At 36.1% G+C, this 27,729-nt stretch overlaps 1 protein-coding gene across 4 annotated transcripts in view; it reads right to left on the minus strand.

Moving 5' to 3' along the window:
- LOC121376012 (calcium uptake protein 3, mitochondrial-like) overlaps window positions 1-27,729 on the minus strand; it is a 117,938-nt gene that overhangs the window by 73,315 nt on the left and 16,894 nt on the right. For all 4 annotated transcript variants that reach the window (XM_041503771.1, XM_041503773.1, XM_041503772.1 and 1 more), the window contains exons 3-4: window positions 17,228-17,338; window positions 1,757-1,804 (exon numbers count right to left, since the gene is read on the minus strand). In XM_041503771.1, the coding sequence (XP_041359705.1) occupies window positions 1,757-1,804; window positions 17,228-17,338 (159 nt within the window). The remainder of the gene's footprint in view (window positions 1-1,756; window positions 1,805-17,227; window positions 17,339-27,729) is intronic.

Here is a 27,729-nt window from a genome sequence, read left to right on the forward strand (position 1 = left end):
GCCACACTGTATGTTTCTGGGCTGTCCAGATTAATGGTTGGCTGTTAGTGGTTAGTGAAAGAGAAGTTATTGTAGTTGCCACTGATATGCACTCTGCGTGGGAGCTGATAACAAGATCTGAAGTTAACCTGTTACATCACCGAAGATGGCGATTCAATAATAGTGGATGTGGATGAAAGTCATTTTTGGCATGCTTCTGTCTGACCATTGTTTGACACCCAGTGGCCGATTTGTATTTTTGTGCTGGGGTGTCATTAAACACTCATTCATTTATTGTTTCTGTCAGAGATATGTCATGGACACAACCTCTGGCTTTGCCAGAGACTTCAGTCTAAGACTCAGGAATAGGTTGTTCCAAATGTTACAAACATGGTCATTGTCCACACAAACTTGAACTGGCAAGATAAACCTAAAGATAAAGCTAAAGACTGTGAATATTTGGCATCTCCGTATTGAATACTAGTAGCTGAAAAACTGGTGTATGTATGGAGTCAGAAGGTTTACAGGTTAGTTCTTTAACACAAGCTCCACGTGTTGTTGGAGGACTCAAGTAGTCTCATGGTGATGGATCTAATCAGCTCAGAGTCAAAACAGGGACTCTGCAAGTGATAAGCAAAGATTTAATTTGAATTCCTCTCCTAAGAAATAAGCACGTTAACCCTCAGCGACCACAGTGAATGAGGTCACAGCTAATTGCCAGCCTGGATTTGCGTTTTATCACTGGCGGGGTTATCAAACATTTTCTTTCAAATTGGCTTAATACATGTGAATGACTTTTGCAGCTTGTCTGGAACCACTCTAACAGTAGCACAGCCATACACTCGGAGGCCTGCTGCAGTTGGGCAAAACGCAGACCCACCAAAATAATTTGTACAGATAAACAAGTTCACTATTTTGTGGACCCAATAAGCAATGATGTAGTGCATTGCTAAACATTCATTCATTCACTCATCAATTAAGTTTTATTCACTTACTGAATTTTACTCATTATTATATTGACTAATTCATGAGTGCGTGCATCCATCCATCCATTCATTCAGAGTTGAAAATAAGATGAGTAAAAAAAATCTACAAAACATTGCAGAGATCAAATATAGATGTATAAGTATTTCCTCAGAAAACCCCCCAAAACCCCCAAGTCTTCACCTATACTAAAATTCAGGGGCCTAATTCACAAAGCTCTCTTAGGCTCTGCTAGACAACAAAGTATCCTCTTTGCAAGTCTTTTAGCATTGCACTGTGAGATCTCAAAGTTGCGAGAGTTTAGTGAATTAGGTCCCTGGTATATTGTGTAACTAACTTGAAATATAACTGGAACCACAATGAAAATGATGTCATCATGATTTGACAATATGACATCACAGCATGAACATTTCATACATTGTTATATACCATGAGCTGTTTTGAAGCATGGATGTTAATACCGTTATGTTACTATATGTTTCTGAGATATGTTTTAATAGCATTTACATACCAAGCTAATCCATATAGTTAACTATGTAGAGCTATTACTAGTATATATCACATATTGCACACATGCATTACTTATATGCTTTTGTATCATTTTATGTGATTGGAATTCAAATAAAGTTCCATTCTAGTAATTGCAATGCATGTAAAGACATTATATCAGAAACTAATTTCATCGAAGATACTGCCTGCTGTTAGTATTAGTAGCAAAAGGCAGAACAGAACGTACCACAGCATCTGTAAGAATTGATGAGAAGGAAGTCAATATAATAAAAGATAAACTTACTTGTCAGGACACACAGCAAAAACAGGTATTCAGTGTAAGAAATGATGCCTGGAAAAAGAAAAATGAATATTACAAGTGAAATTAAAATACTAACATGTAAAATATAAAGGGATACTGAAGTCTGAATAACGTTGTATCAAATGAGGACACAGAGGTACAGAGTACCAGAACATAATATTACAATATTTTATAAAATTATGTTAATTAAATTAAAAAGTATGTTTAAATTTCAAATGAGTTGTCAACAAAAGTCTTCTTTCAATGAGAGATCAAAATTAATGTAGTGACATGACACCTGAATAAACCATGGAATGACGACTACACATCTATACTGAGCCGATAGGTTTATATCTTGTGCAGTCTTAGTTATATTGAACAATCTTATACCAATATTTGACGGAACTGTTAGTAAACATCTACACCAGGTTTTGCTATTTTTTCAACACTGAAATATGGTTCCATTGCAACATAACCAACTTAAGAAAACTAAGCAAACATGTATGTATCATACAATATCAACAGTCTTTTTAGTGTTCCAAATGAAACACTTAACTGAAGTACAATGTACTTATTATTGAGTCGATCAATAGAGCCAATCACATGGCCACAAATTTCATCCAACCATAACCAATTATGGGCCATAATTTCTTGGTGCAAACCTATTAATAGTGTCGAAGAGTATAGCTGACTGTCCAAAATATATGTAAAAAATCTTTTACACTGAATCTGAATGACAAAACCATTTTCTAAAGTGAAAACCATATCTCTGCTTTAGGCAGCATTGAAAGAGTATTATTAGCAAAGTTGTAATTGCCTGCATGAATCACTACCAGTTACCTCGTCTATAGGACAATAGATTCTACATACCCTATATTATAAACAAATGGCCTAACTCAGCAACAACATCAAACAACAAAATACAGGCTTTTCAAATTATTTACAAACTAGCTTTTCAGCCTTTTGTTTCCTTTGCTAAATCTTTTATTTTATTTGTGTTGTTACTGTGATGTACATAGTGTTTATGAAAAGAAAGTTAGGATAGGATAGGAACTCTATTTATGTGTGCCCATATCCAATTAGGGTTCAGGAACGCCCATCCCGGGCCCAGACTCCGACTTCACCAGTGACTGGGTTCGGGGCGGAAAGAAAGTTATACTTAATATATAGGCTATGCATAGTCCTTGATCAATAAAGCAACCAATCAAGCAACCATTTGACACGGTTTACATCCACTGAAGGTTCAAGCACATCCGTCTTGGGCACATCCTCTAAATTTCCCAGCAAATGTGTTTTAAGACAGGGAGGTGGTCCTTGTTCAAGAGTGATGTCACTACATGTGTGTGTATATATATATATATATATATATATATATATATATATATATATATATATATATATATATATGTATATACACGCTATAGAGATTTAGCTGAAAAATGTCTTTATCATGCACATGAGAAACATTCCATGTAATTATGGTTTATTAAGACATACACCATACACACAATACACAAATTACATGTTTTATTTTACATCATACATTTGTTTTTTTTTACTGTATTATATCTAGCATGGTTAATGCAGTGATATTATTTGTTTTTGCCTATATAAGGTAGATATAACACCATTCTTTTTAGCTTAATACTATGGGCTGCTGGTGCTATCTTGCACCTACCAGTGCAGATGGTCCCCTCTCCCATTTACACCAACACCTTTCCTGTCCTGGACTGGGAGCTGGACAAGACCAACACCTGTGCCCATGACAGGCGTGTGCTACAACAGCATGCTCTGAATGTGCATGTAAAACTCTCTAAGCTGACCTGACCTGACCTGGGTTTGCAGCTGAGATAAATCATTTTGAATCCAGTTTGGGAACAGACAGGTAGCACTTCACCCAGTCACTGCAAGACACATATGAGGTTTATTGTGTTGTGTACCTAATGTTGTAAATCAATGTGTAGATGAATTAAATTAAGTTATAAAGAATTAAGTTATACGGTTGTTGAGATCTTGGGTTTTTTTTGGGTTTTTTTTTTGGGGGGGGGAGGGGTTTGAGGGGGTGGGGGCTGTTTGTGAAACTTGCCAAGACTTATTTTTAGACAAACAACTGAATGCACGGTTGGTCTGGGATCGATCCCCGTCGGTGGGCCCATTGGGTTATTTCTTGTTTCAGCCAGTGCACCACAACTAGTATATCAAAGGCTGTGGTATGTACTACCCTGTCTGTAAGATGGTGCATATAAAAGATCTCTTGCTGCTAATCGAAAAGAGTAGCCCAATAAGTGGCGACAGTGGGTTTCCTCTCTCAGTATCTTTGTGGTTCTTAACCATGTTTGATGCCATATAACCGTAAATAAAATGTGTTGAGTGCGTCATTAAATAAAACATTTCCTTCCAATAACTATGAGTACTTGATCTTTTTGTCAATATTCTTCATTACATTTGAACTTAATGTTAATATTTTACTTTGAATGTAATGCTAATACTGTTAAATAAAATAAATTTTAACTTACTATTAATAGTCTTCAATAATTATGTACTCAAGTTACTGTTAATATTAATCAATTAATTGTAATTTACTGTCACTATTCATTAAATTTAAATTTAATGTTAATATTTTAAGTTTGAACTTATGCTAATACTGTTGAATAAATTTGAATTTGCTATTAATACTATTCAATAAATACGAACTTACTATTAATATTAATAAAACAATTTGAATTTACTGTGAATATTGTTAACTATATTTGAACTTTATGTTAGTATTTAAAAATAAGCTTGAATTCAATAAATGTGAACTGTCTGGTTTTCTTCACTGATAAATGTGCAATGTTCAGTTCACTACAATATACTGAACTTAACTGTTGTTTGCTTCAATACATTTGGACTTAACTGTTGGATTTACTTAAGAAAACTAATACTAAGTACTACAGTAAAAAAAAAAGGTATTCAAATGATCTTTACTCCTCAAATTCCCGTCAAGACAGTATCATGTGTTCAACAAAAACATAAAACATTTTCCAAAGCTCCATTCCACCATGATTTATATTTAAAGTGAAGTCGAACAAAAAAACAAGTCTGAATATGTCTTGAAGATCATGTTGTACTTGGTGGATATATTGCTGCCATAAATATACTGCTCGCAGACACGAAGGACACTGGTGTATTGTAGTGTAATGTAAGGTCAGGTCAGAGGGTTTAACGTGCACATTCAGAGCAAGCTGTTGTAGCGCATGTCTGTCCTGGGCACAGGTGCTGGCCTTGGTCGGCTCCTCCGTCCAGGACAGGAAAGGTGGGGGTGGTGGAAGGAAGGACCACCTGCACTAAAAGGTGCAAGGGAGCACCAGCAGTCCGGCCGGGCCGGTAGCAGGTGGGGTGGGTGTATGGGTGCTATGGGTTTTTGAATTTGGAAGGAGCGGTCGGAATTTAGTCAAAGAGAATGGGTGCGCGTTTTGAATGAAGGAAATTTGGCGCATTTACAAATATATATACACACAGCAGTCTGTCTAAACCGGCTTCAAGGAAGGAAGGAAATGTGTTATTTAACAACGCACTCCCAACACATTGTATTTACGGTTTTGTGGCATCGGACATATGGTTAAGGACCACAAATATATTGAGAGGAAACCCACTGTTGCCATGTCATGGGCTACTCTGTTCGATTAGCAGCAATGGATCTTTTATATGCACCATCCTACAGACAGGATAGTACATACCATGGCCATTGTTACACCAGTTGTGGAGAACTGGATGGAATGAGAAATAGCCCAAAGGGCCCACCGACAAAAATTGATCCTAGATCGATCATGCAGCAGGTGAGCACTGTACCACTGAGCTATGTCCAACCCCCCTCCCCCCCCCCCACCTCGACTTCAAGGACTGGAAGGAAGGAAGGAAATGTTATATTTAACGATGCACTCAACACATTTCATTTAAGGTTACATGGCGTTGGGAATATGGTTAAAGAGCACACAGATATATAGAGAGGAAACGCGCTGTCACCACTTCATGGGCTACTCTTTTCGATTAGCAGCAAGATATCTTTTATATGCAACATCCCACAGACATTTGGAAAGAGTCAAATACAGGATTTATGTTGTCGTACTATCATGCAATTAAAGTTTTTCGTCAAATAAAATATTTTTACATTATTAAACTTACAATTTACTTATATACTGTATATCCATATATAATTTTTTTTTTTAAGAATATGACTATGTCTATAACCAATGCATTTCTGGACATCATAATTAATTCTTTTATCTCAATATCAATTTTTTTTTTTCAATGGCAAAACAAAATTTTAAATAATTTGGCCAAAGGTCATCCCAATGTATAAATTTATTTGTATAATGTTTTTTTTCTTAAATTTACATGTTGAAGTAAGATAGCATTTTAAAAAGACCCAGGAAAAAGCAAGATGTGTGTTTATTTTGTTCGCAGGATTTAAAAAAATTTTTTAATGGAAGTGTTGCTAAGGCTGAAAACTTAGGCTAGTCCTTTAAAACCAGATTCAACTTCATGGGCTACTCTTTTCGATTAGCAGCAAGAGATCTTTTATATGCACCATCACACAGACAGGGTAGTACATACCAAGTTTGTTTTGTTTAACGACACCACTACAGCACTGATTTATCGATCATCGGCTATTGGATGTCAAACATTTTGGTAATTCTGACTCGTAGTCATCAGAGGAAACCCGCTACATTTTTCCATTAGCAGCAAGGGATCTTTTATGTGCACTTTCCCATAGACAGGAAAGCACATACCACGGCCATTGATCAGTTGGAACGAAAAAAAACCCAATCAATTGAATGGATCCACTGAAGTGTTTCGATCCTGCACTGATGGCGAGCACTCAACCGACTGAAATACCCCCCCCCCCCCCCAACCCTTCACGGGACCAGGAAGGAAGTAAATGTTTTATTTAACGATGCACTAAACACATTTTATTTACGGTTATATGGCATCAGACATATGGTTAAGGACCACACAGATATTGAGGGAGGAAACCCGCTGTCGCCACTTCATGGGCTACTCGTTTCGATTAGCAGCAAGGGAACTTTTATATGCACCATCCATTAGACAGGATAGCACATACCATGGTGCACTGGTTGGAGTGAGAAATAACACAATGGGCCCACTGACAGGGATCGATCCCAAACTGACTGCGCATCAAGCAAGTAAAAAGTATAGTTGTAAGAGCTATTCGGTTTAGAGAGGTTTTGTTTTGTACTGAGGTTTAAAAAAGGACCATAAAAAACATCCGGTTTTGAAGAAATTCCAGTTTACAGAGGGTCCGATTTTGAGGGGTTTCACTATTTATTTGACTAGCTGAAACTTGTATTTGGCAATAAATTTTCATACCAAATTAGCAAATTTGCTAATATTTGGGTGGCGTATAGGGTGGTGGGGGCAGTTTGCATTGACCTATTACTGTGTGAAAAATGTCTACTGTCTTACCATACTGAGGTTGAAGCATGCTAAACTGGTCTATTATTCAGTACAGACCTGCACTGCCTCTATAGTCTGGGAGAGGTGATAATGTTGAATTCACAAATTAGAAAGTGTGAATATTTCTTGTGTAATCACGGTGGGTGGTACAACACTCTCTCCTGTCACAGAGTACAAAAACTCAAATAATGAACCACAGAAACATCTAATGAAGAAAGAAAGAAAGAAAGAAAGAAAAAAAACCCGGAAAAAAAATATCATTTATTTGAAAGCCGTCAAGCAGCTATAAAAGTAACTATTTTCAAAATATTACTTCAGCAAAATCATTTGTCGTAGGTTTACAAATACCATAATATGACTGTGTTTTGTATGCGGTTATTATTTGTGTGTGTCGGCGACTGCGTTACGCATCATGGGTGGCGGTCTCATTAATGATGAATGAAAAAAACCACCTTCCCCTGCTTCGACACGGTTCTATGATCTCTTTCACGGCAACATCATTCACAGCGCGTTAGGCAGCTTTAGTGAATCTTTCACAAATGACACAATACTTCTTCATTATTCTACACCCCCAAGTGAAAAGAACATTAGCTTCTCTGCCAGTAGTTATGTATTTCTTATAGAAAGTACCTAACAAGCACCAGAATGCTAAAAAAGAAAAGAAGAAAAAAAAAAGAAAAAAAAAGAAGGTAATAACCAACCGAAAGTGTGATTATTTTTCAAAACACACACATGATCATATCACTGCTTGATCTAGTACCAAAACCGGTTTTATTTACAACAGTCAATGGATGTTTTCAATTGGAAGTAACGCCAGCACGCAGATTTACAGAATCTAGTTCAATTAAATTTACTCTGACAATGCTGGTGGGATATAAACACAGAAATTAGTCAAATCCATTCATTATGACAATTCTTCAAGGATGTACATACCAAAAGTAGTTTAATTCATTCAGTTTAACAATGTAGCAAAGATATACACCCATAAACAGACACAGTTAGTAGTTGAATAGACACAGTTTGATAAAGCAGCACAGATGTACCCTATTATGTACATGCCGTTTATAGCATTGCAATCAGGTACTATTAGTAGTTAACAACAATAACACAGTAGAAATATACTATAAAAAAGTGTTTTTTGTAAAACATTATTGATATACTTTTGGAAAACTAAAGTTAAACTTTGCATTTTTTCAACAACATTGATTAATCAATCATGGTAATTCTGACACATAGTCTTCAAATGAAATCTGCTACATATTTCATTAGTAGCAAGGGATCGTTTATATGCACTTTCCCAACAAACACAACACAAACAATGATATACCCATTCAATGGGTCTGTAGGTTGCATAGTACCAAAGAAGAGAGTTCCGTGTCAAAGTTCGATGTGCACTGTCAAACATTTACGGAGTAAAAGCAGCTGTGGGTGTGATTGGTAGTAATATGTGACATTGATTATTTGTGCAAATATTATTATCCATTGACAATAAATAAATACACTTTTATTTGTTATACAGTTGTTATGCAGTATATACCAGAGGTTGAAACTAATGCGGGGTCCCCCAAAAATGGACCTGCATTTTTCAGCAAAAATGACGGTTGCTATTAAAAACATTAATTAAATCTCTTAAATGGTATGTGACCCCAATTGTTTTGCAGGTAAATTAGATGTTAGGTGCCACACTTTTTATTGCTGTACTTCCTGGGTGTGTTGATACGCCGCTTATATCAGTTTTATTAGTAAACATTAACATTATCGGCAATAGGAATTGATTTGGTCTATTAGAACCTGTAAAGGATGTTTAATTCTAAGCACGTCAGGTGAGTGATCTCTGAAACTTGCACAGTCAACAGCAGTGCAATACTGAATAGCATGTTCCAAATGGCATGTTCAAGAGGCCGAGGAGCTTATGAGAAATTTCTGACTGGTACCATGGTCTTCTTTCACATCACATTCATATCACGTTCAGTGCAAAAACCAGTCCAGGTGATGGGTCATAGGATCAGCTAGCCTTGATGAACTTGGAAGGCTATGGTATGAACTGTCCTGTCTATGCAAATGTGCATATAAAAGATGCCTTGCTGCTTTTCAGTTGGAACAGCTTGAGTGGCTGTAAAAAGTGTTTTTTCTTTCTTGGCCAAATAACCACATATTATATACAAAAGAGTGATAGTTTAAAATGAGCAGAGGTATAATTAAAAACACATTCCTTTCTTTTCTTTTACAACTGCTACAAAGACTGAAATATTTCAAAGAATATAAAACAAAATATTAAGTTTTATACATTTAACAGAACATGGTGGTTATACCTCCACAAAGGATTATAAATGTATTATATGGCAAAACACACTTATAAAAGTACATGAAACAACAGAATATAAAACAAAATATAGTTTTATAAAATATATTAATGCTTAATACAAGTATAAAGGTATACAGAACAAGAAGATAGAATATCAAACAAAATATTAAGGTTTTTTTTGGTAAAATTAACAGAACAAAAGAAACCCCAAAACAACATATTCTATTACTTAGCACAAGTATAAAGGTGTATGGAACACGAACATATGACGAACTGTATAACATAATGTTCGAATGTCTTGCACCTGGTCGTAACCACATGGCCTGTAATCTATTGTGTGCAGTGGCCAGCCACTGATGAGTTCAATTTAATTTCAGATGTCCTCAAACAAAAATACCTCACAACTGATGATCATTCTACAATTGATTGTCTTCGACTCTCTGCTGACCTCACCCAAATATAACAGCGCCATCTGTCAGGCAAATCAATTCACCTGGGGACAGAGGTCAAGTGCTGACCCCTGACCTGGACATGTGGTCATCTCGTTCTGCTATCATGATATTAAACAATTTCAACCTATTAGATAAATGACAATCTATCCAAACATTTCACAACTTTTATCAGTTGGGTAAAAGACAACTATATAGACAAACAAACATTCTATTCTAAATGCAAAGAATTTTACATAGTACAGTAAGAATGTTAACTATTAATTACTTATACCTGTGTATTGATCATAAAGACTTTGTAGTAAGTTAAATTAAAAAAAACCTAAAAAAAACCCGATTATGGAATCTTTATCACAATTCAGACTGTCTGCACATGAAAAAAACCCCAGGAAAGGTTTGAGTAAACTAGTGCTGATGCAGTTGGATATAACAAAACTTTTCTCTTTTTTTTAATTTCAAAAGATTTTGATTAACAAAATATTCACAAGAAAGGAACAAAGAATTTAAAAAATTATTAGATGTGCAACTTCAAAAATACAGTGAAACCCTGCAAAACTGGAATTCTCTCAAAACCAGATATATTTCACTATAGCTGTCCCATTTTAAATCATCAGAAGCTCTCTAAACCAAGATACCCCTTAAACCATACTTTTTCTTGGTCCTGTGGGTGTCCAGTTTAGAGGGGGTTTCCCTGTACTTCGTTTTTAACGAACTGATCATTGTTATAATGAACAATCTGATTAACAGCCGAATACCTAGTCATACTCTAGTGACTTAACCTTCCGTATTTCCAGGTTTGGATTATAACGTTTGCTTTTCCAGTTTAGGGAATTAAAGCACAGATTTGTCGTGCACCCAGTTTGTGCAGAGGTTATTCATTAAACAAAACAAACACAAAACTGGTCGTCCACATATTGAATGTTTTTAAAGTTGTAAAAAACAGTGTGTGTGTTTTTTATCTCCGCTAACTCCAGTGTCAACGTAACGAATACAGGTCTTCAGGTAGACAATCTGCGGCTAAATATTGAGAATATCTTCCAAAACACAAAACCACATTTTAAACATTCTCTAGCTATTCGTGACACTATAATATAAAACCACATTTTAAACATGGAAGCTACTTTCTTCCTCCTTCCTACCTCTTCACAACAAGTGTCATGCACTAGATAAAAAAAAATCCCATGAGTCTGTACCTGGATTTACAACCAAAAAAAGTTTTTAATCCAGCATACAATATGAGTATTTAGATTTACATATCACTAGTGTATAATAGATTAACAAATCTGTCTTTAGATTAACAATTCCCCTGCATATAACAGAAGCCTGTCTTTATATTAACAAATCCCCTGAATATAATAGGAGCCTTATCTTTAGATTAACAAATCCCCTGAATATAATAGGAGCCTGTCTTTAGATTAACAAATCAACTGTATATCTTAGTAACCTGTCTTTAGATTAATACATCCCCTGCATATACACGTTTTAGGAGTCTCATCTTTAGATTAACAAATCCCCTGCATATAATAGAAGCCTATCTTTAGATTAACAAAATCCCCTGCATATAATAGGAGTCTGTCTTCAGATTAACAAATCCACTGTATATCTTAGGAGCCTGCCTTTAGATTAACAAATCCCCTGTATATAACAGGAGTCTGTCTTTAGATTAATAAATCCCCTGCATATCTTAGGAGCCTATCTTTAGATTAATAAATCCCCTGCATATCTTAGGAGCCTATCTTTAGATTAATAAATCCCCTGCATATAACAGGAGCCTTATATAAATTCTCTATAGTATAAAAGAAGACATGAGTGTGCCTGTGAGATGGCTGAAAGTAGCCGACACACGGAGCACCGTGGAGCATCAGGTACAGACAGTACAACTGTCTTGTTTCTCACTTCATCCCACCAAGGCTGATTACTTGTTCCACGGGTGCTAGCTGGATCTCCACATCAAAGCCCATCGGCAGCTCACTGCTGACACTTTATTATGACAGCCCAGCTAAGCCACACATCTTCCCAGTCTGAGTGCTCTGTGTTGGCTCACTCTGCCCCTGTTCAGTTGGTTTTAATGTTCCACTTTCTCGTAGACCTATCACTGTTTGTATGGCACCGGATTTTTCTACAGAGTGCTATACAACAGGTGTTACAAGTCGAGTAGTTGAGAATAGACAACAAAAAAAAGATAAATCTTTAATAGGTTTACATGTCTTTAGTGAAATCAACCCGATAACCTACAATTGTTGTTTAATTTGACTGAATGTGATTTAGGAAAAACAACAACTTCTGACCTCACTGTACAGCACTGTGTGAATTTATTCTGAGACATTATTTTTAAATAAACATTAAAATAAGTCTCAAAACTGTGTGGGTTTTTTTGTTAATGTTTGGTTTATTTGTTGTTTGTTGGTTTTTATTTCGTGTTTTTTTTCTATTATAATTTAGCAAAAACAACACTCGCTCATCACAATTTTTTTTATTGGCAGTTGAATAATTGTTAAAGTCAAAATTTTGTTTTGTTTAATGACACCACTAGAGCACATTGATTTATTAATCATAGGCTATTGGATGTCAAACATTTGGTAATGGTGACATGTAGTCTTAGAGAGGAAACCCGCTACATTTTTCTATCAGTAGCAAGGGATCTTTTATATGCATCATCCCACAGACAGGATAGCACATACCACAGCCTTTAATATACCAGTTGTGATGCAATGGTTGGAACGAGAAAAAAACCAATCAGTTGAATGGGTCCACCGAGATGGTTTAATCCAGTGACGCCCTCAATCAGATGAATAAGTGCTAAAGTGCTGATCATAAAAATTATATCCAACCATGTTTTTACTTGTTACATCTGATAACAAGCATTTTGAGAGTACTGCTAAAGCAAAACATGTGCCCTACTGGGCCCAACAATTTTTCTTATCTCCTAAATTCAAGAGCCATAACTCTGAAAAGTGGGTAAATCACCACAAATCTTCAACTTGATGTGCAAAGCTATATACAAATGATAAAGCTATATACAAAATTTCATCTTGATATCTCCAGGCATTGCAAAAATCTGGAAAACAAATTTTCACATCTCCTTAGTTCAAGGGCCATAACTCCATTAGAAATGGGTAAATCCCCATGAAAGTTAAATTTCATCTGTGAGAGTATGTGATAAACCTATAAACAAAATTTCAGCTCAATATTTAAAGGTCTTCTGAAAAAAAGCGCCCGAAAAAAAAAAATTCACATTCCTAAGTTCAAGGGCCATAATTCCTTCAAAAATGGGTATATCGTCATAAAAGTCAAACCTGATCTGTAACAGTAAATGATGAAACTGTACACAAAATTTCAGCTCAATATCTCAAAGTCTTCTGCAAAAAACCATCCAGAAAACACATGTGGGACAGACGGACGGACAGACAGACAGACAGACAGACAGACAGACAGACAGATGGGCGTTACGATGACCTATTACTAGTACACAAATAACAGGCATGCATTGTAATGTTTCTATCATGGGTACGAAGGGTAAAATTATGTACCCTAAAATGTAGGAAATTAATGGATACATTTTTACAATTTTAAAAAATATTATAGGCCTATAGTAAGAGAACTGTTGTTTAAAATTTGTTTAAAAAAGTACAAGAAATGCAGTGTTCAATTTCAACAGATTTAAAGTCCTTAACTACTTAGTAGAGGCACTTAAGATCCACTTTGTTTTCATAGCGTAGACTCAAATTATTTTCTGGCAGAAAGCCTGCACTGGGCAATGGGCAACTATATTTACGTGCCCCTATCCACAAGGGTTCAGGCACGCCCGCCCCGGATCTAGCCTCTGACTTCGCCAGTGACCACCTCCAGGGCGGGACTGCACTGCACTGCCTGCACTGATGATATAAAATGGTTGTCATTAATTTATAGATGCAAACCGTATCATTTTGATACAAACAAACATAGGATAATGTGAAACAGACTATATGTGAAATCGATTGCAAATGACTGCATTATTATGACTGCATTATTATGCCTGTAAACCGGCCTTGGTGGCGTAGTGGTTAGGCCATCGGTCTACAGGCTGGTAGGTACTGGGTTCGGATCCCAGTTGAGGCATGGGATTTTTAATCCAGATATCGACTCCAAACCCTGAGTGAGTGCTCCGCAAGGCTCAATGGGTAGGTGTAAACCACTTGCACCGACCAGTGATCCATAACTGGTTCAACAAAGGCCATGGTTTGTGCTATCCTGCCTGTGGGAAGCGCAAATAAAAGATCCCTTGCTGCCTGTCGTAAAAGAGTAGCCTATGTGGCAACAGCGGGTTTCCTCTAAAAACAATCTGTGTGGTCCTTAACCATATGTCTGACGCCATATAACCGTAAATAAAATGTGTTGAGTGCGTCGTTAAATAAAACACTTCTTTCTTTCTTCTTTCTTTCTTTCTATTATGCCTGTAAAACTAGTGATCACACCTGTCAGGTGCAATGAAACTCTGAGGTGCCGGTCAGACCCCAGCCAGCTCCAATCACTATAGAGGTAGAACCGTGGATGTAGCTGAGAGCAATACGAGAAGGAATAAATACAATGCACAGCAGTAATTCAATCAACCATATTCATCTAGACATTTTCCTATCAAATCTCGGCAAATAACAAATCTAATCAGAACCAACGGTCTGGAAAACCCACCAAACTTGCCAAGAAGCAGCTGATGCAGAAAATAATCTTGCATTGTGCAGCAACTAAATTTACATCATTGCTCTAATGGGTTTGTTTCTGTGTAATGTTCAAACAGTCTTGTCTACTGACTATAGAACAGAGACTGGAGAGGTGGGTGTAACAACATGCTTGTGATGTCGTTACCCGACCCTATCACACAGCACCAACAACGTGACTGTGCTAAAGCAACATGTTTGCTTGGCTGGTTACAGTAGAGTACACATTACGTAACACCGGGCTTCACTTTAATGGGACTGAGAGTTGTTTAATCAGCAACATGTTTACTCAAATAGATTTAATTTCTTACAACAATCAGCTGAAAATCTCTGGCCGTCCATTATATCAATTAGCACATTTATGACAGGCTGTCCGAAGACCAATATTGACTCAACGGGTCATTAGAGCTAACGAGTCTCTGCTCGGGACCTTTGATTATCACTGGCCAGTTAATTAGCACCGTCTACACGCAGGTTTATGTTTCCGCCTTATCTGAATACATAGAAACTGGGGGGAAACAAGTCACCTAGGATTACACACCAGGAATGTGTATTTGTATATTTACCAACTGTGGTCTTGATTCAAGCACACAGTCCAGTACAGGTCAAACATCGCCACACAAAGTGAAGTCAAGTTTACCACCGATATATTTACATTTGTCCTGCAACCAGTTTGTAATGACCGATTATAGTGACCAATGAAAGAAAGTCATGAACCATATACAGTTTTATTAAAACATTAACATCTTATTAGGAATGAATCAGGCAAATCTTGTTTGCCATTTTAAGTACTGCAAAAAGGCTTGCGTGTGTGTGATCATACAACATTTGCGTAGGAAAACATAGGAATAAATATGATTTCTTCATGATTTTTTGTATGCATTACAGGAAAAATAATAATTAAAGGCTCATAACATAAGTTATCAGCTTTATCCTGTTCATGACGAATGGGGAATTCCACTTGGCAAGTCTCAAGGAAACCCCATTATCACCATTACATGATAAACTGATAACCTACGTCCTTAGCCTGTTATTCTTAATGTCTATGTAGATTTCATAAACTGAAGAGAAATTGACCAGTTATGCTTTTAAATATCAATAACAATTTAACAAACTTAAGTGAAGTTTACCAGTTATAGTTTTAAATATTTATATAGATTTAACAGTTTTACATATTTATATAGATTTAACAAACTCAAGTGAAGTTTATCAGTTATAGTTTTACATATTTAGATAGATTTAACAGTTTTACATATCTACATAGATTTAACAAACTCAAGTGAAATTTATCAGTTATAGTTTTACATATCTACATAGATTTAACAAACTCAAGTGAAATTTATCAGTTATAGTTTTACATATTTACATAGATTTAATAGTTTTACATATCTATATAGATTTAACAAACTCAACTGAAGTTTATCAGTTAGAGATGTACATATAGATTTAACAAACTCATATTTTAACTTGATCAAGACAAACAGATTACAGATTAGTGATGTTGCAATCATTGATTATAATTAAACAATCAATCAGTTGGGCTCTACCGATGTGAAGATGGATTGTAAAAATCCATAATCAATTGTGTATTAACAGTAATTGTTTCTCCAGTTTAAATAATGGAATTGATGTTAATATGTTGGGTTAATGTTTGTTTTCATGTGTACATACATGTACATGTACATAAAGAAGAAAAAAAGTAAGTAGTTGTTAAGGGTAAAATTAGTGATATGCAGGGTCTTTCTCAATTAACACAACTATAGACAAGTTCTTACGTTCATATAATTCTAACCAATTGTGTAACTGAACAATGATCGGTTGATGCAAACTGGCCTCGATGGTGTTGTGGTTAAGCCATCGGACATAAGGCTGGTAGATACAGGGCTCGCAGCCCGGTACCAGCTCCCAACCAGGGCGAGTTTTATCGACTCAATGTTCTACACCCTGTTCTCTCACTAACATCTAACTAACAACTAACCTACTGTCCTGGACAGATAGCTGAGGTGTGTGCCCAGGACAGCATGCTTCAACCTTAATTAGATATAAGCACAAAAATAAGTTGAAGTGGAAATGGTTGGTGCAAACTGATTATAACAGAAACTAGAGAATAAATCAACTAAACTGTAAATTGTGTTGAAGGAAGGAAATGTTTTATTTAACAACGCACTTAACACATTTTATTTACAGTAATATGGCGTCGGACATATGGTTAAGGACCACACAGATATTGAGAGAGGAAACCTGCTGTCACCACTTCATGGGCTACTCTTTTCAATTAGCAGCAAGGGATCTTTTATATGCACTATACCACAGACAGGGTAGTACATACCACAATCTTTGATATACCAGTCATGGTGCACTGGCTGGAACGAGAAATAACCCAATGGGTCCACCGATGGGGATCGATCTCACACAGACAGTGCATCAAGTGAGCACCTTACTACTCGGCTACGTCCCTCCCCCGGGATCTTTTATATGCACCATCTCACAGACAGGATAGTACATACCATGGCCTTTGTTATACCAGTCGTGGAGCACTGGCTGAAAATAAATTGTGTTGTTTCCTCACCATTGTTGTGAAGATTTCTGAACAGACGAGTAGAACCCCGAGATCGAGACGGTGTTTTACGAAGGCTGTATTCAAGGTCACTCATGGTCAACTTCATACGACCAATCCGTGCTGAAAAAAAAGAGAAGAAAATTATATGTCAAGTACAATTAAGAGACGTCAGAACATTAAATCATGTTTTCAGTACTAGAACCAAAGTGTATTTATGAAAGTAACCGTAATTAGATAACTTCAATGCATGTTAGGCATAATATATAATTTTTTGTCATAAAAACAATCAAACTAGATAAAATTAAAGTTATTTTTGTTTAAAGACACCATAGAGCAAATTGATTTATTAATCATCGGCTGTTGGATGTCAAACATTTGGTAATTTTGACATATAGTTTCTGATAAGAAACCTGCTACATTTTTCCATTAGTAGCAAGGGATCTTTTGTATGCACCATACCACAGACAGAATAGCATATACCATGGCCTTTGATATACCAGTCGTGATGCACTGGCTGGAATGAGAAATACCCCAATGGATCATCCGATAGGGATCCATCCTAAACCGATTGGGCATCAAGCAAACGCTTTACCACTGGGCTACTCAAAATAGAGAAATGCAATACCAGTATCTACTCTTTTAAATTATCACACAATTGACTTTGAGTGGGTAAACTATCCGTGAACCCTTTTTATTTGTCCAACTATCAGTGCAGGCATATGGGCAGGAATATATGTAGGGAGGTCTAGACTGGCAAGCAAAAGGTTTTTTTTTTTTGGGGGGGGGGGGGGGGGGGGGGGGGGGGGGGTTTGAGGGGGTAGAGTCAAGTACCCTCAACTAAAAATGTTTTTAAAAAACCCCAAAAAATTAACTTGAGTGACTATCCTGAAATAAGAGAAAAGAGTTTCCATTACTTTATAAAAATGAATGCAATACTAACCAATGACATTTACAATAACAATTAAATGGTATTTGACATTTCGTTTACAATCCGCGATCTATGTTGTAATACTACCAAACAGGTATAATATGGACAAATGGTATGCTTAACCTTTTGGACATGAACTGTACATAATACTCTTTTTTTTATCAATTATCTCCTCATGCTGCCAAACATACTGCTAAAATTCTGTAAACAATGTCAAACAAGCAACATTACATACATGTTTCACAAAACATTACTTTTTACTATTTCTAGTAGCCACTAAGTATTTATTTCATACTTAATCAATAATAACAAATAACGTTTAATATCTCATCAAGGCCACCATATGCTCCATGCAACCTGCAAATAGAAACTAATGGACTTAAAGCCAACGCAGTTCTGCATTAGTTGTCAAGGTGCGTTAACTCTACTAAGTCAGAAATTAGAAACTAACATGAAGTAATCAGTAATGGCTCTGACCTCCAAACTAATATAGGTTATGCCAATGAAAGTACTTGTATTCTGACAATTATACTGTACTAAGGGCAGAATCTAGTTCAGTTGGAAGAGTGATTGTCTGAGATGCTTGGGTCATAGCATAGAACCCCCTATGTAAACCCAACCAGTGCCACACAACAAGTGTATCAAACATAGTGGTATGTGCAGTCCTGTCTATGGGAAAGTTGCATACAGATGAACTCATGCTGCCAATAGGAAAATGTAGGTGGTTTCCTCTGAAGACATATGTGTCAGAATTACCAAATGCATAACATCCAATAATTAATAATATCAATGTGCTCTAGTGGTGTCATTAAGCAAAATAAACTAACTTTTTGTACTAATTAAAGAGGGAGATGTCGGAGACTCACAAACCATTCAGAGTAATAAGCAAATAATTTGTAACTTGGCTTGTAATACGAACATGAAATCTTCATGTTAAAACCTGCAAACCGAAATGTCACAATATATTATTATAAACACCAAGGCAGTAGCTTAAAATAGGCTCAGGTGACCTTAAACAACATTCCTTTCCTTTCCTTCTAGCCGTTCCCTCACTGGAGCCAGCTAGTGCTGGGATATGAACCCAGTACCTATCAGGAATAAACGTGATGACATGACCACTGTACAACCTAGGATAGTTTCAGTGCAAAGAGCCTGGTCCCCCTCTTGTAGTTATTTTAAGAAGTGTGGGGACATGACAATGTCGATGTATTGCACAGCCTGCCAGTTCTGGGATATGAACCCAGTACCTATCAGCAATAAATAAACGTGCTGACCAGACCTGTCAACCTTTAGTCAAGAGAAAGCAGGAGGTGTGTGTTGAAAAAGCAGGAGATTTTGTCAAAAAACAGGATATTTTTTAAATTCACACAATTTAACCCAAAATCGCAAGATTAAAAAAAAAAACATTATTACAATACGTTATATGAATACTATATAATGTCATATATACTTGTTAACCTTAGATCTTGGCATTTGAAAAAAAATAAAAAATAATAATTAATTAAAAAAAAAATAAAAAATTAAGTTTAAATATTATGATGATTTAATACATATTTGAAAAAAAAAAAAATATGTTATCCAAAAATGTTAAGAACATGAACAAGATATTAAAAAATTAATTAGTACATTTACGGTATTACACTTATAGCCTTACAGGTTGCGTTACATTATCATACATTTTGTGGTTAGTGTACCTACATGTAAGTACCAAAGACAAATTTATATAAATTGTATAAATTAATATTCAGTTTTTACTATAATGAGGAACGGTGGCATGGTACTTATTTAAAATCATTATAACCTCATTACGGACATCGTGTGAAATATACCGGAATTATACCCATTTCCGTGAGTAACTTTATGTCAACACAACATTTCTTAATTGTACAAAAATAATTTCTTGAAGTGTACCCTTATAACCAACATTTTACTGCACAAACATACAAAATTAACTGACACAAGTATGTTTATACAGCTAATTGGTCTTTTCGTTGTCTTGCTGTGACATGTGATTTTAACATCATAATGCATCGTGTGTATCGCTGTCAACTCGGAGTCTGGCAGTTCATATTCGTCATAGTTGCATTATGTAATCCAGTGGGAAGACATTTTACAATTCAGAGGTGTTATTAGAACTAAATTGGATAGTTATTTTTATATGGCAACACTGAATGTCAATACACAGCCTGTTGAATTAGCGGCAACATGCTTCGTAGCCATTACGATGACAACAAACATTATAATAACACGTCATTTTATAAACTCCATGTGCTTTTTGAACAATATAAATAGGCTATCCCACAATTCTCACTTCGGCAAAGGTTAAACAGTCGGGACAATTCGGCCTGTTACATTCTCAGAAACCGAAAGTAGTCGACATTTTGACAAACGAGGATTGAATTTTTTTTTTATGCTTACAAAAATGTCATTTAAAAGGAGAAATTGTCTCCCACACAGGAGACAAGGATATTTGATCAAATACCGGGAGACTCCCGCGGAATCCGGGAGGGTTGACAGGTCTGGTGCTGACACGACCATCGTACAACCTAGGTTAGTTTGAGTGCAGAGAGCCTGGTCTCCCTCTTGTAGTTATTTTAAGAAGTGTGGGGACATGACGATGACGGTGTCGATGTATTGTACAGCCAGCCAGTTCTGGGATATGAACCCAGTACCTATCAGACGTAAACTTGGTGACATGACCACTGTACAACCTAGGATAATTCAGTGCAGAGAGCCTGGTCTCCCTCTAGTAGTTATTTTAAGAAGTGTGGAGACATGATGATGTCGATGTATTGCACAACAAAGCAATGCTCAATAATCTCATTAGGGATGTTAAACATAGGACAAGCCGTGAAAATCCCCCGCCTTAACTCCAAGGTATTTCAGCACCTAATCCTCGTGGAAGGTCGGTCAGTTTTAACTACAACTACGTCTTGTAAAAATACCTCACAAGGCAACATTTACACATCTTGCTTTACGCCTGTTTCGTTTCACTACTCGGGTCACTTGACGATTCTAAATACAATACACACACACAGAAGTTGTAGAAGTAAAAACTACTGTAATGAACATTACAACTGCTAGTATTGCACGTTTGGAGTCAAATCCAATGAACAAACTATGATATCATCAAAGCATTTAATTTCCAATGGAATTTTATGCATGTATGTATGTATTGATGTATCAATATCTATTATTGTATGTATGTTGAGGTTGACTATTACATACATAGATATTAATGCACTGGCACAGGGGATAATTAAATCCTTTTTGGCCTCACAAATTGCCGTTGCTGGGACTCGAATCTGTGGCACCGAATCGCCCACAAATTGCAAGACTAACCACGATGTGCTCTGAGCTAACGAGGCATCCATAAAAAGGATGCTCTTTAACTCAACCACATGCATGGGGCCTACAATCTATGCGGTCGATCCCGCTTACGTGCATGTATGTATGTATGTATATTGTATGTATGTATATAGTATGTATGTATGTATGCATGTATGCATGTATGCATGTATGTATGTATGTAGTATGTATAACATATAATATACAACCCACTGATTTTATTTGTAATAAAACTTCAAATGTTCATTGCATCAGTTAAATTTATCATCTTAAATAACCTTCTGAAATCCACTTGCATTAATCCTCTTTAACTGCTTGCTTCAATTAGACTTATTACTGCAGTAGTGGTTTGTATTATATTATGCTCAGTCTTCGCCAAGAAAGGCAAGTAATCACTCCTGCTCCCTTCCACACTCACCAAAAACGTTTTTGGAGAGCCACAAACTGATCACCTTGCAATACTTTTTTTAATGCATTTTAACTGAAACTTGGTATGAATGCTTGCCTATAGTACTTACCATTTCAGGAGTGATGTTCATCTCACCTTAACTTCAAAACTCTTTATTAGTACTTAAATACCGACAGTCATGATAACACTTCTTTCAGGCCCAATTTCTTGTTATAAAAACCGAACACTTTAGATTTATGGTTTATGTAAGTTTAAACTGAAATAATATTGTGGACACTTTCTGAACAATCAGCTGTGCATGTGCTCAATGTTGTTTTTTCAGGTCTATTTTTACATAACTTAAAACATCAAGGTGCTGATTTTCACTTGAATCATGTATCATGGTTGAACTGTCAATAAGTTTTTCTATTTTTGACATAGGAAATCAAAGATAGACTGACAAACAGGTAGACAGACTGATAAACGAACAGAGATGAAACAAATGAGATAGACACAGAAAAGACAAGACAGATCAGATCAGATCATATCATACAGACAGACAGAGAGACAGACAGACAGACAGACAGACAGATCAGACAGGACAGACACACAGGACAGACACAGGCTGACAGAAAGACAAAAGAGACTGACAGACAGGATAACAGACAAAAGAGAGAGACATACAGACAGACAAGCTGACAGACAGACACATCCAGCCAGACAGCCAGCCAGACAGTCGCACCTGCATCAAAGACTTGCCACTGCACACAGCAGCATCACGAGTGACTCGGTGCTCCGCTGCGAGTGTTTTCACTTTCTTCTCTCAAAGGTTGCTCTGTTTTGCATTACAACCTTTACACCTACCTGCCACCAATATTACCACGTTGGTGCCCGGCCAACGCTCACTGTTATGACTGGACCACCTTCTGGTGGACTCTCCCAGCACATGACACGATTTGGACTGGCTTCAAATCACAACATGGCAATTACTTTACAGGTTCTTCAAAGGAACAAAACAGCAGTCATTGATAATTCAAAGAGGGCTGTAAAAAGTGAAAAGCCATCCCGGGATCACTGGGTGTTTGGTTTATTTACCATTAGAAGAGACCTCTCCAGACTTTTCGTCACATGAGCTCATCAGACACTTGGCATACAATACCATCATTTAACACACATTCTACCAGTTCATTTTAAAACAATCCAGGAACGTAACAAGTTAACTAACCACTGGGCTATACACTGCAATAAGGGAATGCACCTTCTGTAGGTGCCTAACAAGCTGTCATTCAAACAAGAGATTAAAGTGACCTACACTTACAGCGTTTCTGCCAGAAAGACATTTCTGGGTATGGCGCTATGGAACTGAATGCAAATGCAGTCAACAGGATGTATGGTGAGGTGGGGGTAGGGGGCTCCCCAAGAATGAAAATGGGTTAAGTTTAGGATTAGGGTTAAGAAGATCATACAGTAATGATAAGAGTCATTAATTTTGTCAAAAGGTTAACTTAAAAAAATAAAATGTGCCAATCTCTTTAGCATATCAAATACACAGTATTAACAATTGCATCTAAAGAAAGTTTTTTTCAATTTCGTATGATATGAAAAGGTAATTCAATTTTATTTCTGACACATCTATATAGACATATTATACACACAGGATTGTTCACCAGGCCATTTTTCACACACATAAACTTAGCTAGTTAATGTGTATAAACCTCAGCTGGCTGTCACATTTTATAGAAAGACAAGAGGTAATAACAGCTTCACTTAGACCTATGACAGATCATCGTGTTGTGTGTGGCAGTTTCCGACATCTCCGTGAAATTCATTATCACTTTCCTTTCTTTCTTACAACTGTCCTGCCTCAGGGCACGACACCTCTCGGTTCGGTATTGTGCAGTAGGCAAGATATACATTCCATCTCAATGCATATACTGGCTTGTTCTATGTGTATGTGTGTGTGTGTTCAAACTGTGTCAGTCGACAAGCGATAAACACCCAACGACATGCCCAGGCTTGAAGCAAGTTGGCAAATACTGCCCCGAAGTTGGTCCACACTTGTAAGGGACTGATTGCATAGTGTCTAAATTTGTCACCTTACGGGTATTGTTCCGGTCAGCGGATCTCTGAGACTCTAGCTGAGCCTTTCAGACAAGCTCTTAAATACAGCAGCCCATCATCAGTAATGGTGTTAATAGTTTTAAAACTTTCACACCGCAGTACACTTACGGGTCTTTGTGTCGGTAAGTGGGCCACACCTAACTAGCTGTGTTTCATTTATAGATAGATGTAAGCATATCATCTTTTGTCCCATTACAAAGATTACAAAAGGAGAGGTGGAGGAGTAGGTAGAGGCTGGGTGTTACATACGGTACACTGAAAATCAGATCATGCAATCATGAGATAATAAAAAGTTCTAGTAGTGTATATATAACCTATAACTGATAATTCTAATACTGTCAGTTTTCCTAATGAAACAAAAGATTAAGCACTGTAATGATTCCACTTACTCATAAGCAGTTATATAAAGAGTATAATAACCACAAAGAAAGTTAAAATTACATATTATAATTCATAATTTAAGTCCTGGGAGCAGTTGTTCAAAGGTTAGTGTGCTTAACCAGTGGTTAATAGAGACATTTTCTAAACCCTGGACTGAATCAATACAAATAATAATGTTGAAACTTGATTTAGAACAAGCAAATCTAAAGTGTATTCTATATTTGTGCAAAAATAATTAAACAGAAAATATCAGACTAACCCAGTGTTACTTTTACTATGTATTGAACAACTGGGACCTGGGGGTTTTCACCATGTAATTGTACTAGTAACAGGTTGATATCAAGTTAAATAAAAATGTTTTTTCAAGTTATTAATACTACCTTTAAAGATAAATACTGCTTCATAATGATTGTACATTAATACTGTTTTTATATTGACTTTTGTTTGTTTGTTTCTTGATTTTTGGGAGGCGTTTTTTTAATAATTAAGATTCTGGTTTTTGTGTTAAATTTGTAAAGTACTAACTTGTGACATCTGTACACAGCTCTTTACACTATGTTTATATCTATCTAATGAAATGTTATACTTATCTATTCTATTTATTCACCGATTCATCTCTGACACCCAATAGCTCATATTGAGTTCATGCTGATGTATTATTAAACATTAGTTCATTCATTTATACTGACTGCCAGGTAATACAGTTTAACGGATTAATACCACTTCAAAGTGATCATAAATTAATTGTAACGATTTCAGATTAACACTGTTTTATACTGTTGTTCAACCAGTCCTCATATGATGTACAACACATTATTTTATATTTATTAATAATGTACTGATTTCAGATTAATACTGTTTTATACTGTTGTTGAATCAGTCCTCATATGATGTACAACAAATTATTTTGTATTTATTAATAATGTACCGATTTTTCATTAATAGTTTAATACCATTATTTTATACTGTTTTATACCTGTTTTATACTGTCGTTCAACCAGTCTTCAGGATATGATGTACAACACACTATTTTCTATTTATTAATAATATACCACTTTAAGATTAATACTGTTTTATATCGTCATTTAATAATGAAGATTTATACTGTTGTATACTGACTGCAATGATTAACACTATTTATACTGACAACACATTTTTTTTTACCGGTTTCTACTTTTCTATGAATGAGTTGCAAACTGATGCATTTTCATTCATCTACTTATATTTTAACGAGATACCAAACGATGTTTTCTTACACTGATCTACTTCTAAATCAAGAGGTTTCCCTATTGCGATATCGCTATATCTGTTTATTTTTGTATCAGCGAGTTTCCACATGAGGAATTCCTGTTCTATATACTTTCATATCAATGAGTTCCCAAATGATGTGTTTCTATTCTATCTACTTTTCTATCAATGTCTACAACAACATGACATGCAATTCTCTGCATTTCTTGCCTGCTCTCGGGAGAGAATGAAAATAGCAGCTAACACCTTGTGTGTTGAATTCTTCAAACACGATAGCAGATTGCTTTACTAGGAAAATGTTTGCATCAAAGAATCCATCGTGGGCTATCAGCACGGGGCATAACAACCATCTTGTTTCCACAATTCTTGTATCTAAGATAAACAACTTCTGCAAGTGTCATTGTCAGGCTGATGTGGATTCCTTGGCTTTAAGTCTTTGATTTAATAACTGTAAGAATGGAGATAATTTTCTTCTACACAGCATGGCACAACACACACAAAGTTGTCTTTCGTCTGTCTCAGGCAAACACGCTGCATGTTTAAACCTTTGTATGTATACACACACACACATGTAAAAGCTGCAGTCTAGGGAACACAGTTGAACCTGTCTATAAGGCTGCTACTCCATGTGCCAGGCTACACATGGTTGTCATAGACAGGTGGCCTTCTTATACAGGTCAGGAAATTATCACTCAAAATCTAATATTTTAATATTTTACTAGAAATCTATTAATGTACCATATTCAGACTTCGTTGCTTAAGGGGAGCCATGACTCTTGATCCTCATCACTCCCTAGACTAGTTCTAGTAAAAGTAAGTTTAACTTCCCTTAGTATGTAAATTTATATAGTATCAATATCGTAATATCTTAAATGGCACCAAATAATTAAGCTAAGGGAGCTAATTAATAACTCCTCTCGGTTTTTTCAATGGGAGCACAACTTCACAACACTGTTGGCAACATTGTCTTCCAGTCCTCAATTGCAATCTGACTTATATGTAATCTCAGTCATCACTCAAATGAACCTGCCTGAATAATTCTAACCACCCATTTGACTCTTTGAAACATCACTGACAAATCCTCAGCAAATCTTAGTGCCTTCAACAGACCGTTGACAATTTTTCTATGTATAGTAGTATCTTCCAAATCTTCCACACTTCACATGCTAATATCCTCATTGCCTATGACCCTTCTGTGCCTCTTTCTGGTGGATAGCAAACTGCTATCATATTTATATTAAAGCTAATTGATACCAATTCACTGAACAATTGCACAGAACAACACCTACTGTGTTTATTTATGCATCAAATATAAGCTACTACAAAAGTGATTGACATGACACTTAATGATACTCAAAAAGGTGTACATATTCGCTGACATGGTGCCTAATTCACTAAACTCTCGCAACTTTGCGATCTCGCAGTGCAGTGCTAAAAGACTTGCAAAGAGGATGCTTTGTTGTCTAGCAGAGCCTAAGAGAGCTTGATGAATTAGGCCCATGGTGACTGAAAATCTGCTTTATGTTGAAAATATAGAGTAAAATGCATTGGGGAGGGGTGAAAATGGCCATCATAGATGTTTGGCTGGCATATTGAGGTATTTGCAAAGGCAGGTTCAACTGTGTTTATCTTATGTTAAAACCAATTAGAACAGACCATCAGCTTTAATTTTCTTATATTGAATGCCATTCCTTGATATTATTTGGCAATACTTGCTATCTACGTTACATGAAAAATGTATTACTCTTCATTATAACTGACAGGTAGGCAGTTATTTTACTGGTTTGTGATACAAAGTATTAAAAAAAACATGGCGCCATATGTTGTGTTAAGTCTGCTGACAATAACTGTTGATAGCGATAACACACAAGTTTATTAAAAGTGTACTTGTATTTGCAGTTTGCAATTAATAAATCACGATTAGGTGAGTTTTAACTGTAATATTCTGCAGACATGCCAAAACTGGAACCTGAATATAGTCAAATTCTTTTGAAAAGTTAAGTCTTTTTTGCTTTAATGACACCACTAGAGATCATTGATTTATTAATCATCAGCTATTGTATGCCAATCATTTCGTAATTCTGACATATAGTCAGT

Source organism: Gigantopelta aegis, chromosome 6 (genome assembly GCF_016097555.1).
Source record: "Gigantopelta aegis isolate Gae_Host chromosome 6, Gae_host_genome, whole genome shotgun sequence".
NCBI lineage: Eukaryota > Metazoa > Mollusca > Gastropoda > Neomphalida > Peltospiridae > Gigantopelta > Gigantopelta aegis.